Here is a 12,647-nt window from a genome sequence, read left to right as displayed (position 1 = left end):
GTCAATTTTCATTCTAATCCCAAAGAAAAGTAATACCAAAGAATGTTCAAACTACCAGACAGTTGCACTCATCTCACATGCTAGCAAAGGAATGCTCAAAATTCTCCAAGCCAGGCTTCAACAGTATGTGAACTGTGAACTTCCAGATGTTCAAGCTGGATTTAGAAAAGCCAGAGGAACCAGAGATCAAATTGCGAACATCCTTTGGATCATTGAAAAAGCAAGAGCGTTCCAGAAAAACATCTACTTCTGCTTTATTGACTATGCCAAAGCCTTTGACTATGTAGATCACAACAAACTGGAAAATTCTTCAAGAGATGGGCATACCAGACCACCTGACCTGCCTCTTGAGAAATCTGTACGCAGGTCAAGAAGCAACAGTTAGAACTGGACATGAAACAACAGACTGGTTCCAAATCGGGAAAGGAGTACATCAAGGTTGTATATTGTCACCCTGCTTATTTAACTTCTATGCAGAGTTAAAATACAAAATGCTGGGCTGGAAATAAAACACAAGCTGGAATCAAGTTTGCGAGGGGAAATATCAATAACTTCAGATATGCAGATGACACCACCCTTATGGCAGAAAGTGAAGAAGGACTAAAGAGCCTCTTGATGAAAGTGAAATAGGAGAGTGAAAAAGCTGGCCTAAAACTCAACATTCAGAAAACTAAAAACATGGCATCCAGTCCCATCACTTCATGGCAAATAGATGGGGAAACAATGGAAACAGTGACAGACTTTATTTTGGGGGGGCTCCAAAATCACCACAGGTATGACTGCAGCCATGAAATTAAAAGACGCTTGCTCCTTGGAAGAAAAGCTATGACCAACCTAGACAGCATTTTAAAAAGCAGAAACATTACTTTGCCAACAGAGGTCCGTCTAGTCAAAGCTATGGTTTTTTCAGTGGTCATGTATAGATATGAGAGTTGGACTATAAAGAAAGTTGAGCACCGAAAGAATTGATGCTTTTGAACAGTAGTGTTGGAGAAGACTCTTGAGAGTCCGTTGAACTGCAAGGAGATCCAACCAGTCCATCCTAAAGGAAATCAGTCCTGAATATTCTTTGGAAGGACTGATGCTGAAACTGAAGCTCCAGTACTTTGGCCACCTGATGTGAAGAACTGACTCATTTGAAAAGACCCTTGTGCTGGGAAGGATTGAAGGCTGAGGAGAAGGGTACGACAAAGGATGAGCTGGTTGGATGCCAGCACCAACTTAATGGACTTGTGTTTGAGCAAGCTCCAGGAATTGGTGATGGACAGGGAAGCCTGTCGTGCTGTAATCCACGGGCTTACAAAGAGTTGGACATGACTCAGCGACTGAACTGATCTAAACTGACTGATTGAGGTTTAACACCAAAAGCAGTGAGTTTTTCTATACTTGTATCTACATTTTATTTATTTATTGTTTTAGTTCATTACTTCTGTATATGTACTTTTTAAAATATGTTCATATAATCACGATCTAATTAAATTCTGTCATTTTGCCTGAAGTCAGTGTAGGATCTCCCATTGCACATGTACTTATATTTCTACTTTAGGAAGCAGATTAGACTGTATGGTTGTGTTTTAGTGTGATGTGCTAGGAATTATGCTACCACATTTAGTCTAGAAAATATTTATGCTAAAAGAAATTAGAATAAAAACTGTGCATCATGGCAGCTAAAAGAACTCAAATGCTATAAAAACTAAAGGTTATCAGTGCTACTTGACTTTAAAAGAATAAATACTTTTGTATTACATATATTGATTCTGTAGTTTAGGTATATAAATCAGAACATTTTTATGAACCAAATACTTTCAGCCTTATAAGTTGAAAGAGAGTAATTGTAGTGTTTTCTGTCAATTTTAGCCTGTTTCCAGAAGATTGGCATCTATATTAGAATGCCTGATTATTGCTCATTCAGTTGGAGTGGAAAGTCTTTTTGCTGACTGCATGAAGTAAGTGATCTGAAGTAGTACTGATACTATTGATTTAGGGATTTTGTTCTTCCATTCTCCTAAGTTTCTGGGAAATTTTAAACTTGGCATATTTTCTTGAGCACAGTGTAAATAGCTTAATGCTCTACTAGTTACAACAATTGAGAAGAAGTATTGACTTAGATATTACTCAAGATGCTTGGGATCGACTTTTTTAGCTGAACCATGGTTACTTATGTTAAAATCCATGCACATAACCCAAAGTGGGTTTAAAATATGTGTTTACAGAAAAGGAAACATACTTAAGTCCATTACAGCACTCACAAAATTAACTGTTAATGTTAGTTAAAACATACATATTTAAATTTTATATTATATCATATCATTTATTTATATCATCGATAACCAAAATGTTATTGAATATTATAATGAAAAATGTTTTCATTTCTTTAACTTGAGATTCTTTGATTTTCAATAGGTGGATTGTAAAGCACTTTGCAAGGTTTTGGTCTGAGAGAAGCTTTGCAAATGTACCTCCCGAGATTCAGAAAAGTTGTTTTAATATGTTGATTCATTCTTTAGTAAGTATAACCTGAATACTTTGTGTTTGTCATCAAAAAGTTTACTCAGTTTTATATAAGTACTTTCTCAGTGTTTTAAATACAAAAGTAAAATTGTGTTACAAAAGCAAGATGAAAGAACCAATTCCAGATAACCCAGAACCAATTCATAGAACCTGTCTTTAAGACTGTTCCTCCATACCAAATGGAGAATTCAATCAGAGAAGCACAATCACTAGAAAGTATATATTGGTTGATGAACAAAAGGGGCAGGGGGCATTGGCTCAGTAATATGGACCTCCGCTTACTAAGGTGGGTTAGGGTATAAGACTGAAACAGTGGCACCATTCTCCAAGAGGTGGTAGATTAACTACATTGGACCATGTTCCTTCATCATGGAAAAGGCAGTGCCTTGTTCTTAGTGTAATGGACATTTTCTCTGGATATAGATTTGCCTTCCTTACAGTGTTTCTAGTAAAACTGCCCTCCATGGACTTATTGCCTTTTTCACCACCATACTTTTCTACACAGCATCACTTCTGACTTAAGAGCTCACTTCACAGCAAATGAAATACAGCAGTGGGCCCGTGTTTACTAGTTTCACCTGTCCTACCATCACCCTGTCACCCTGAAGCAGCTGGCTTGAGAAAATGGAAGAATGGCCTTTTGAAGACTTGGTTACAGTGCAGCTAGGTGGCAGAGCCTTGTAGGATTGGGGCAGTGTCCTCCAGGAGGTTGTATATGCTCTAAATCAGTTTTTTACTTATTGTGCTATTTCTTGACATAACTAGGATTCACAAGTCAGAAGTCAAGGTGTAGAAGTGAAAGTGGCTTCACATGTAATTATTCCTAGTGATCCACTATCAAAATTTTTGCTTCCCATCTCTGAAACTTTAGGATCTGCTGGTCTAGAGGTCTTAGTTCCAAAGAAATGAATGCTTCTACCCGAGGACATACATGATACCATTGAAGTGGAAGTTGGGACTGCCTCCTTATGGCCACTTTGTAAATCAACAGATAGAGCAAAGGAATTACTGTTAGATTGAGCCTATTAGGGGAGAATTGGGTTGATGCTCTATAATGTGGGTAAGGAAGAGAACATCTGAAATTCAGTACTCCCCTGTCCTGTGATTAAATTAATTTAAAATCCCAATTTAAACAGCACTTCAGGAATAAAAGCTTGGGCCACCTTACCAGATAAAAGAGCTATAAATACCATAGTACCTATAAATAGGCACTTGTTGAGGGCAAAGGAAACATGCAATGGTTGTGGGAAAAGGTAGTGTGACCGCGTGACCAGGCACAGACATGAGCCCTGTAGTAGTTGTATATAAATGTATCCGTTCCCCCCTGCTGTTTTTGGCTGTGCTGGGTCTCCATTGCTACATGTGGGCTTCCTCTAGTTGTGGTGCCTGGGGCTGCTCTTTGGTTGTGGTGCCTGGGCTTCCTATTGCAATGGCTTCTCTTGTTGCAGAGCACGGGCTCTAAGTTCTTGGGCTCAGTGGTTGCTGCTCATGGGCTCTAGAGCACAGGCTCAGTAGCTGTGGCACACAGGCTTAATTGCTGCTAGGCATGTGGAATCTTCCCAGACCAGGGATTGAATTCGTGTCCCCTGCATTGGCAGGAGGATTTTTAACCACCAGGGAAATCCTCATTTCCCCTTTTTATATGAATGTTTTTGTATGTATTAACCAAGTATTTTTTTTCCCCACTGTCTCATTCCCCTACCATTTAATATAAGACATGTTGATAATTGTTAATTTTATGTATCTTGGTATCTCAGGATACTAAGGGGGAGTTTGGATCAGTTTGAAGAATGTGAACATCACCCAAAGACAAAACAAGAGACTTTGTATCCTATTTTAGGGAAAGGGTTAGCATATTTGTTGTATTTGTCAGGCTTTAGCAGGACTTTTTGTCTCCATTTAGGAGTTAACTATGATTTAAAGAAATTGTATGGGTGCCTATTTAACAAGGGATGGACTGTGGTGTCTCTGCAGTATGTCAGCTTGGTTAGGATGAACTGTGCTTCCCAGAGTTGCCTTCTTTGCACTGCTTCCCTTTGCTCCCTATCCTCTTTGCTTTCTCCTACCCCTGGGCCAGGGACACGTTTTGCTCTGTGATGAAGGGCTCTAGCATCTCCTGAAGGACACTCATTGCGTCCAGGTTGGAGGCAGTGAGACCTGAAATGAGCCCATCCATGTGGGTTATAGCTTGCTCTTCGGTGTTAGCTTGTCCTTACCCCTCCATCATCCCTTCTCAACTGCTTTCCCTGTGGACCTCAAACCACATCATCATATACAAAGATTGCTCAGCCAGCTCCCATAATAGCATGTGGCCAAATCCCTACCTCCTAGTGGTTCTGTTTCTCTGTTGAACCATGAACAGTATGTCATACTGGGTTACATAGAAGATGATATCTAGATCTCACTAGGGAAATAAGTTTAGACCATCAGCTAGTGAGATACCACTGTAAAAAATAAATCTAAATCTGTTTTTATGGTGATGAAGGACTTTTTAGTTTTGTTACTTACTGTTTTGCATTATTTAGTATAATTGTTCTGCAGTTTGTGGGTCTTCTGCTCAGCGGCTCTGTGGTGGGGTTAATGGCAACCGCCTCCAAGATGGCTTTTGCCACACGCTGTATGATCCAGGTCTGTTGCCCCCAGAGCCCCTGCCCCTGCGGCAGGCCACTGCTGACCTGTACCACCACAGAAGACATTCAGACACTCAGAAGGCAGCTCTGGCTCAGTCTCTGTGGGGTCTCTGGGTCCTGGTACGCAGAAGGTTTTGTTTGAACCCTCCGAGCATCTCTGGTGGGTATGGGGTTTGATTCTAAACACGATTTTACCCCTCCTACCGTCTTGCTGGGGCTTCTACTTTGCCCTTGGACATGTTTTATCTTCTTTTGGTGGGATCCAACTTTCTCCTGTCAATGATTGTTCAGCAGCAAGGTGTAATTTTGGCGTTCTCGCAGAAGATAAGTGCATCTCCTCCTACTCCGCCATGTTGTTTTTAAAAAAACAAGAACTATTTTTGAGCTATTTCAAATCCTAAAAGATGATGCTGTGAAAGTGCTGCACTCAATGTGCCAGCAAATTTGGAAAACTCAGCAGTGGCCACAGAACTGGAAAAGGTCAGTTTTCATTCCAATCTCAAAGAAAGGAATGCCAAAGAATGTTCAAACTACTGCACAGTTGTACTCATCTCACTTGCTAGCAAAGGAATGCTCAAAATTCTCCAAGCCAGGCTTCAACAGTATGTGAACTGTGAACTTCCAGATGTTCAAGCTGGATTTAGAAAAGCCAGAGGAACCAGAGAGCAAATTGCAAACATCCTTTGGATCATTGAAAAAGCAAGAGCGTTCCAGAAAAACATCTACTTCTGCTTTATTGACTATGCCAAAGCCTTTGACTGTGTGGGTCACAACAAACTGTAGAAAATTCTGAAAGAGATGGGAATACCAGACCACCTGACCTGCCTCTTGAGAAATCTGTATGCAGGTCAAGAAGCAACTGGACATGAAAGCATAGACTGGTTCTAAATCGGGAAAGGAGTACGTCATGGCTGTATATTGTCACCCTGCTTATTTAACTTCTATGCAGAGTTAAAATGCAAAATGCTGGGCTGGAAATAAAACACAAGCTGGAGTCAAGATTGCTGGGAGAAATATCAATAACCTCAGATATGCAGATGACACCACCCTTATGGCAGATAGTGAAGAACTAAAGAGCCTCTTGATAAAAGTGAAACAGGAGAGTGAAAAATCTGGCTTACAGCTCAGCATTCAAAAACCTAAGGTCATGGCATCTGGTCCCATCACTTCATGGCAAATAGACGGTGAAACAATAGAAACAGTGACAGACTTTATTTTGGGGCTCCAAAATCACTGCAGATGTTGACCTCAGCCATGAAATTAAAAGACACTTGCTCCTTGAAGAAAAGCTATGACCTAGGTAGACAGAATATTAAAAAGCAGAGGCATTACTTTGCCAACAAAGATCCGTCTAGTCAAAGCTATGGTTTTTACAGTAGTCATGCATGGATGTGAGAGTTGGACTATAAAGAAAGCTGAGCACCAAAGAATTGATGCTTTTGAATCATGGTGTTGGAGAAGACTCTTGAGAGTCCGTTGGACTGCAAGGAGATCCAACCAGTCCATCCTAAAGGAAATCAATCCTGAATATTCATTGGAAGGACTGATGCTGAAGCTAAAGCTCCAGTACTTTGGCCACCTGATGCAAAGAACTGACTCACTGGAAAAGACTCTCATGCTGGGAAAGATTGAAGACAGGAGGAGAAGGGGATGACAGAGGATGAGATGGTTGGATGGCATCACCAACTCAATGGACATGAGTTTGAGCAAGCTGTAGGGGTTGGTGATGGACAGGGAAGCCTGTCATGCTGCAGTCCATGGGGCTGCAAAGAGTGTGACACAACTGAGCGACTGAATTGAACAGACTGATTTTGCATTAGTTTCTTTAGTCATTGAATAGTTAATCTCTATTCATGAAGGCAAATAAATGGCCCAGTTGTAATTCTGTTCAATACAAGTGAAAATGTCATTTATTACTATTGCAACTATTATAATTATTTAGTGGATTTTTAAAGGACCTCTATGGTTCAAAGTATACTTCTTATTTTTTTTAATTATCTATAACATAGGTACTGTTACCTCCATTTTATATATGAAAAAATGAATCAGAAAGGTAAATGCTTTATTCACATTCACAGTGTCAGTAAATGACAAAAAGCCAGGTATTAAAACCAATTGCTGCCATTCTAAAGGTAATATAATAGATGTTAAACATGGGCAAAGAAGCTGTTTTTGGAAGTGTGGGCCCTGACTTCAAGGAACTTACAAACCTCTGGAAGAATAGTCACTTAAATAACAATGCAAAGTACAAGTTAGACTATTATGAATATGAACATTAAGTTCCATGTGAGTCTAATTTACCTTTGTAGCTCCAGCCTTAGGACAATGCCTAGCACATTGTAGGTACTTGGTATATGTTGATTGGTAAATAAATGAATAAGTATAATTTGTAATTCAGGTATATACATGGAATCACAGAAGTAAAAAACAATTGATTCTGATTAGGAGGATAGAAGTAACATGAGATGAACTTGAAGATAGAGGACAATTTCAAAATTAAAAAGTATGTTAGGGCATTCCTGACAGAATTTTTAAATATGAGCAGGGCCCTGGAGACCAAGCAGTGCCAATATTCTGTTGTAACTGAAATAATGAGAGAAGATGAGTCTGGGGAGAGGCTAAGGCCAGGTTGGGAGGGATCTTAACTGACTGTCTCAAGAAGTTTTTTTTTTTTTAAACAAGTGGTAAGTATATTTGAAGAATAAGCTCTTCATACTATGCCTCTTCCTCTCCTACAATATTTTATGTTGGTTTTATAGCTCTAATCAGTTTCTTGTAAGCTTTGTAAATCCTTGATTTTTTCCTTTTAAGACATATAAAAATGAGCATCAGAACAACCAAACATTCCATATGATTAAAAGCCTTTTGACATCATGGTGATTACAATGAAAATGTAAAAATTTTGTCTTTCTTTGTGGATATTCAAACCTTAATGTATTCTTCATATATTATTATGTAGATAAAATATATTTGCTTTTTTAAATAAAAATAGAATGTTTTTAATTTTTTCAAATTAAAATTTAAAATATGTTATCCAAAAAAATGAAAGGTTAACTGAGCGGTTTTCTTTTCTTTGGCTCTAATGCAGTTCAATGGCAGGGACATTACTCTATCAGTAATATGCCCAACACTGTCCTATACCAGTGGAGGTAAGAAAGTGCTGCATTGGACTATTTATGGAGAATTTTTTTTTAATTTTAATATGAGGGACTTCTTGGTCACTCTGCTGCAGTTCAGTAAGAAGTGGCTGCTCCCTCCTGCCAAGTACAAGCTCTTGCTTTGGGGAGGAAGAGACAGCAGGTAGAGAAATGAGTAGAAGGAGAAAGGTGTGTGTTAGGGCTTCTGATTACTTGAGCTATTTCAAAGCATGATTAAATTTTCTGTTTCAAGTGTTTTGTTTAAGCCTTTTTTAAAAAAAGCAAATTATGAATTGTTCTTAAATATAGAAAAATTGAAACAAAAATAGTTACTGGGGTAAAACTGAAGTTGTGGTTGTGTGTGTCTGTGTATACACATACATATATACATATATAATGCTGTTAGTCCTAAGACCAAAAGATAACTGAAGGCTATTTAATTGACACAGTATCAAAAGAATTAAATAGTATGAGTCATAGTGTTTATTCAGTCTATGATGTTAGGACAACAACCAGGAAGTTTGCTGCAAAAAAGCTGGATCTATACATCACATCCTGGCATGCCAGTATACATGCCAAATGGATCAAAGATTTGAAAGTAAAGAAGATGAGGCCATTAAAATACTACAGTAAGCCCTGGAAGAATAGTTTATAACCTCATCAGGGCAGTGAGGATACAAAATTTAGAAGCCATAAAATAATTTAGTTCCATAAAAATGCAAAATTTCTATATAGTAAAAATTATCATCAGTTCAGTCGCTCAGTCGTGTCTGACTCTTTGCGACCCCATGGACTGCAGCTTGCCAGGCCTCCCTGTCCATCACCAACTCCCAGAGTTTACTTAAACTCATGTCCATTGAGTCGGTGATGCCATCCAACCATCTCATCCTCTACAAAATCAAAAGACAAAAGACAGTTTATATCATACTCTTACTCTAATTTTTCTTTTACAGAGAGTTACTACCAGTCAATTTTTTTAAAATAGCTAAATGTAGGATAAGATTAGGTAGTTCACAAAGCAAATACAAATGCCTGTTATTTGATGAACAGTCCTCAACTTCATTTAAGAGAAATGGACATTAAAATTACAGTGTCTCGACTTCCCTGGTGGTCCAGTGGCTATGACTCCATGCTCCCAATGCAGGGGACCCAGGTTCAATCACTGGTCCGGGAACTAGATCCCACATGCTGCAACTAAGACCCAGTGCAACCAAATAAATAAATTTTTAAAAAAAAATTAGTGTCAGACCATTTTCTATCAATACATTTTAGTAGGGGACAAAAAAAAAAGGAAATTTGTACTATTTTAACAAGGATGTAGGAAAGAAGTACTCCATTCCTGGGAAGGGAATATATTGGCACAACTTTTGCTGTGTTTTTCAAACTTTTTTGACTGACCCAGAGCAAGTTCTTTTTATATTATAACCCACTACACTCACGCATGTAGAACTGAAACAAGTTTCAAAAGTGAATACATACCATATTAAATATGATGCTCTGATATTTTATATTTTTCTCCTTTCTCTTTCTTGTTTTCTAATGCTGACTGTAAGCCACTAAATATATTGCTCTAGGTTGCTAGGGGAGAAAACTACAGTTTGGAAAACAGCACCCCGTTGAGCATGTGCTAGCAGTGTTTTATATCCTTCTGGTGCCCCACCTCACGTCCTCTTGACCCATGTGTGTACTTCAGCCATTGCTGCAGCATGCAGCTGCACGCGGGTGTAACCTGACAACTCTGCTCATCCACATCCCACATACTTCTCACTTTCCGTTCTGAGGCTTCACTGCTGCTCCACCTTGGGCACCCACAGTTATGCAAACCTGGAAGTGAAAGGGGCTATCCCAGGGCCCAAACCTTGACCAACGGGAGACAGGAACCAGTAATTAAGTATATCCCTGATCTAGCCCTTGGAGCAGGTGAATAACTCAAATTGTATTATCTGTAGCTTTCCAGGGGATACCCAGCAAGACTGATCCCCTGTTGCTGCAACAATTGCTATGTCATTGCTTCTCAAACTTTATTACAAACAGGATCAGGAATTCCTTGGCGGTCCAGTGGTTAGGACTCCATGCTTCCACTGCAAGGAGCACAGGGTTCAATCCCTGGTTGGGGAGCTGAGATCCTGTATGCAGCATGGCATGGCCAAAAAAAAAACCACTTCAGAGTCTTGGTCAAATGTAGATTCTGAATCATTAAGTCAGGGGTGGAGCCTGAGATTCTGCATTTCTAACAAGCTTCAGGTAATGGGTATTGTGGATCACACTTTTGTTAGCAAGGAGCTAGGAAACATACCCTTCCATTGACTTTCTCTCCTTCCCTGTTTCACTCTCTTGGGATCACTGGCATCCAAGCCTCTTCCTTAGGCTCAGTTATTAGGCAATTCCCAGATAAGACTTGGAGAAGGCAATGACAACCCACTCCAGTTCTCTTGCCTGGAAAATCCCATGGACGGAGGAGCGTGGTAGGCTACAGTCCATGGGGTCACAAAGAGTTGGACATGTATTGACCCAGCAATATTGACCCAGCATATTAAGTTTATCCCATAGATATACTCACATTCATGTGGAATAATGTTATCTACATGGTTCTTCATTGCAACATTGTAATAGCAAAAACTGAAAACAACATAAATATCTACAAGTAGAGGACTGGTTGTATTTATATCCATATTAGGGACTGTTCTGTAGATGTTGAAATAATAATAAGGCTCTTTATATTCTGATAACAAAAATATTCAAGGTGTGCGCTCAGTATAAAAGCAAGTACAGAGTACTGTGCATATTAATGCCTCCATTTGAGCAAAATGAGGGGAAAATTACCTTTTTTATTTGTTATACATAAGGTAATTCTGGAAAAATACAGAAAATAAATAATATTGATTGGGACAAGGGAAAATAGGTGGCTCAGGACAGGAAGGAGTGGGAGACTTCTTAGTAATGTCTTTTATATATTGTTGAAGTTTGAACCATGTGGTAACTATTGAATTTAAAATCTTATGTTTGGTCTAGAAGTATATTACATTTCCTCCCTTCTTTGAACTTCAAGCTACTCTTAACATTTAATGTTATTATATATTCAGATCAGTATGGAATAAGATGACATACCATCTGTTATCATTTATGTCCATATTTTAGTTTTCCAATAAATTTCAAGCTAAATTATGACAACTATACATCTATATTTTTTAAAAAGATTACTGTCAGAGCACATAATATTATGAATATAGTAAGCATTTCATAGATACCTGCCAAGTTTATTTGAATTATCTATACTTGTCTCTAATACTAGAACAGTCCCTATAGTAGAACAAATTTGGTTTATTGCCTGAAACTCAGTAATTGCACAATTACTCAGGAAGTCACCAGAGGAGGAAAGGATAACAGTAAATTATAATAAATAAGTAAATTTTTTAAGACTTGAATTATAGCATATTACAATTTTTTTTTACTCAAATAAAGCAGGGGAAATATATGTTTTGAAAGAATTCTTGCTAAATGGGTGAAATTTTTAAAGTTTTGATGTTCAGAGCTTAAACTTAATTTATCTTAAGAATTCACTTACAGACTCTAAGTCTCTGATGTGCTTAGAGATCAATAAACATTTGAGTGTCTGCTATGACCCTGTTCTATACTAAGCCCTGTGGATACAATGATGAGCCAAAATGAACATGGTTTCACATTCGGTAAACATACAGCCTGGTGAGAGAGATGAGTATTAATCAAATAGGTATTTCATCATTGAAAAATTACAAATAAAGTAAATGCTCTAAAGAGAAGGGACAGGTTCTCTGATGACATGTATAAAAGGAATCTGATGTAGGTGAAGAGACCGGGGAAATTTTCCAGGTTTTCTAGTTATTTATTGCTGTGTAGCAAATCACCCCAAAACTAAGTGGCTTTAAACTATTGATAAAATTTATTCTCCTCTTGAGAAACCTATTATGCAGGTCAGGAAGCAACAGTTAGAATTGGACATGGAACAACAGACTAGTTCCAAATAGGAAAAGGCTATATGTTGTCACCCTGCTTATTTAACTTATATACAGAGTACATCGTGAGAAACGCTGAGCTGGGAGAAGCACAAGCTGGAATCAAGATTGCCGAGAGAAATAGCAATAACCTCAGATACAAAGAAGACATCACCCTTACGACAGAAAGTGAAGAGGAATTAAAAGGCCTCTTGGTGAAAGTGAAAGAGGAGAGTGAAAAAATTGACTTAAAGCTCGACATTTAGAAAACTAAGATCATGGCATCTGGTCCCATCACTTCATGGCAAATAGATGGGGAAACAGTGGAAACAGTGGCTGACTTTATTTTGGGGAGTTCCAAAATCACTGCAGATAGTGACTGCAGCCATGAAATTAAA

General features: G+C 38.5%; 1 protein-coding gene across 7 annotated transcripts in view; it reads left to right on the top strand.

Annotated features, from left to right (window-relative positions):
• The window catches only part of BTBD8 (BTB domain containing 8), a 92,884-nt gene that overhangs the window by 62,275 nt on the left and 17,962 nt on the right, over positions 1 to 12,647 (top strand). For 6 of the 7 annotated variants that reach the window (XM_070467760.1, XM_070467761.1, XM_020892918.2 and 3 more), the window contains 2 exons: positions 1,858 to 1,946; positions 2,404 to 2,506. In XM_070467760.1, the coding sequence (XP_070323861.1) occupies positions 1,858 to 1,946; positions 2,404 to 2,506 (192 nt within the window). Of the gene's footprint in view, positions 1 to 1,857; positions 1,947 to 2,403; positions 2,507 to 12,647 lie in introns of those variants that run through there. The other variant, XM_020892923.2, reaches the window with a different exon arrangement.

The sequence above is a fragment of the Odocoileus virginianus genome, chromosome 5 (assembly GCF_023699985.2).
Source record: "Odocoileus virginianus isolate 20LAN1187 ecotype Illinois chromosome 5, Ovbor_1.2, whole genome shotgun sequence".
Classification (NCBI taxonomy): Eukaryota; Metazoa; Chordata; class Mammalia; order Artiodactyla; family Cervidae; genus Odocoileus; species Odocoileus virginianus.
This window is presented reverse-complemented; position numbering and strand designations above follow the sequence as displayed.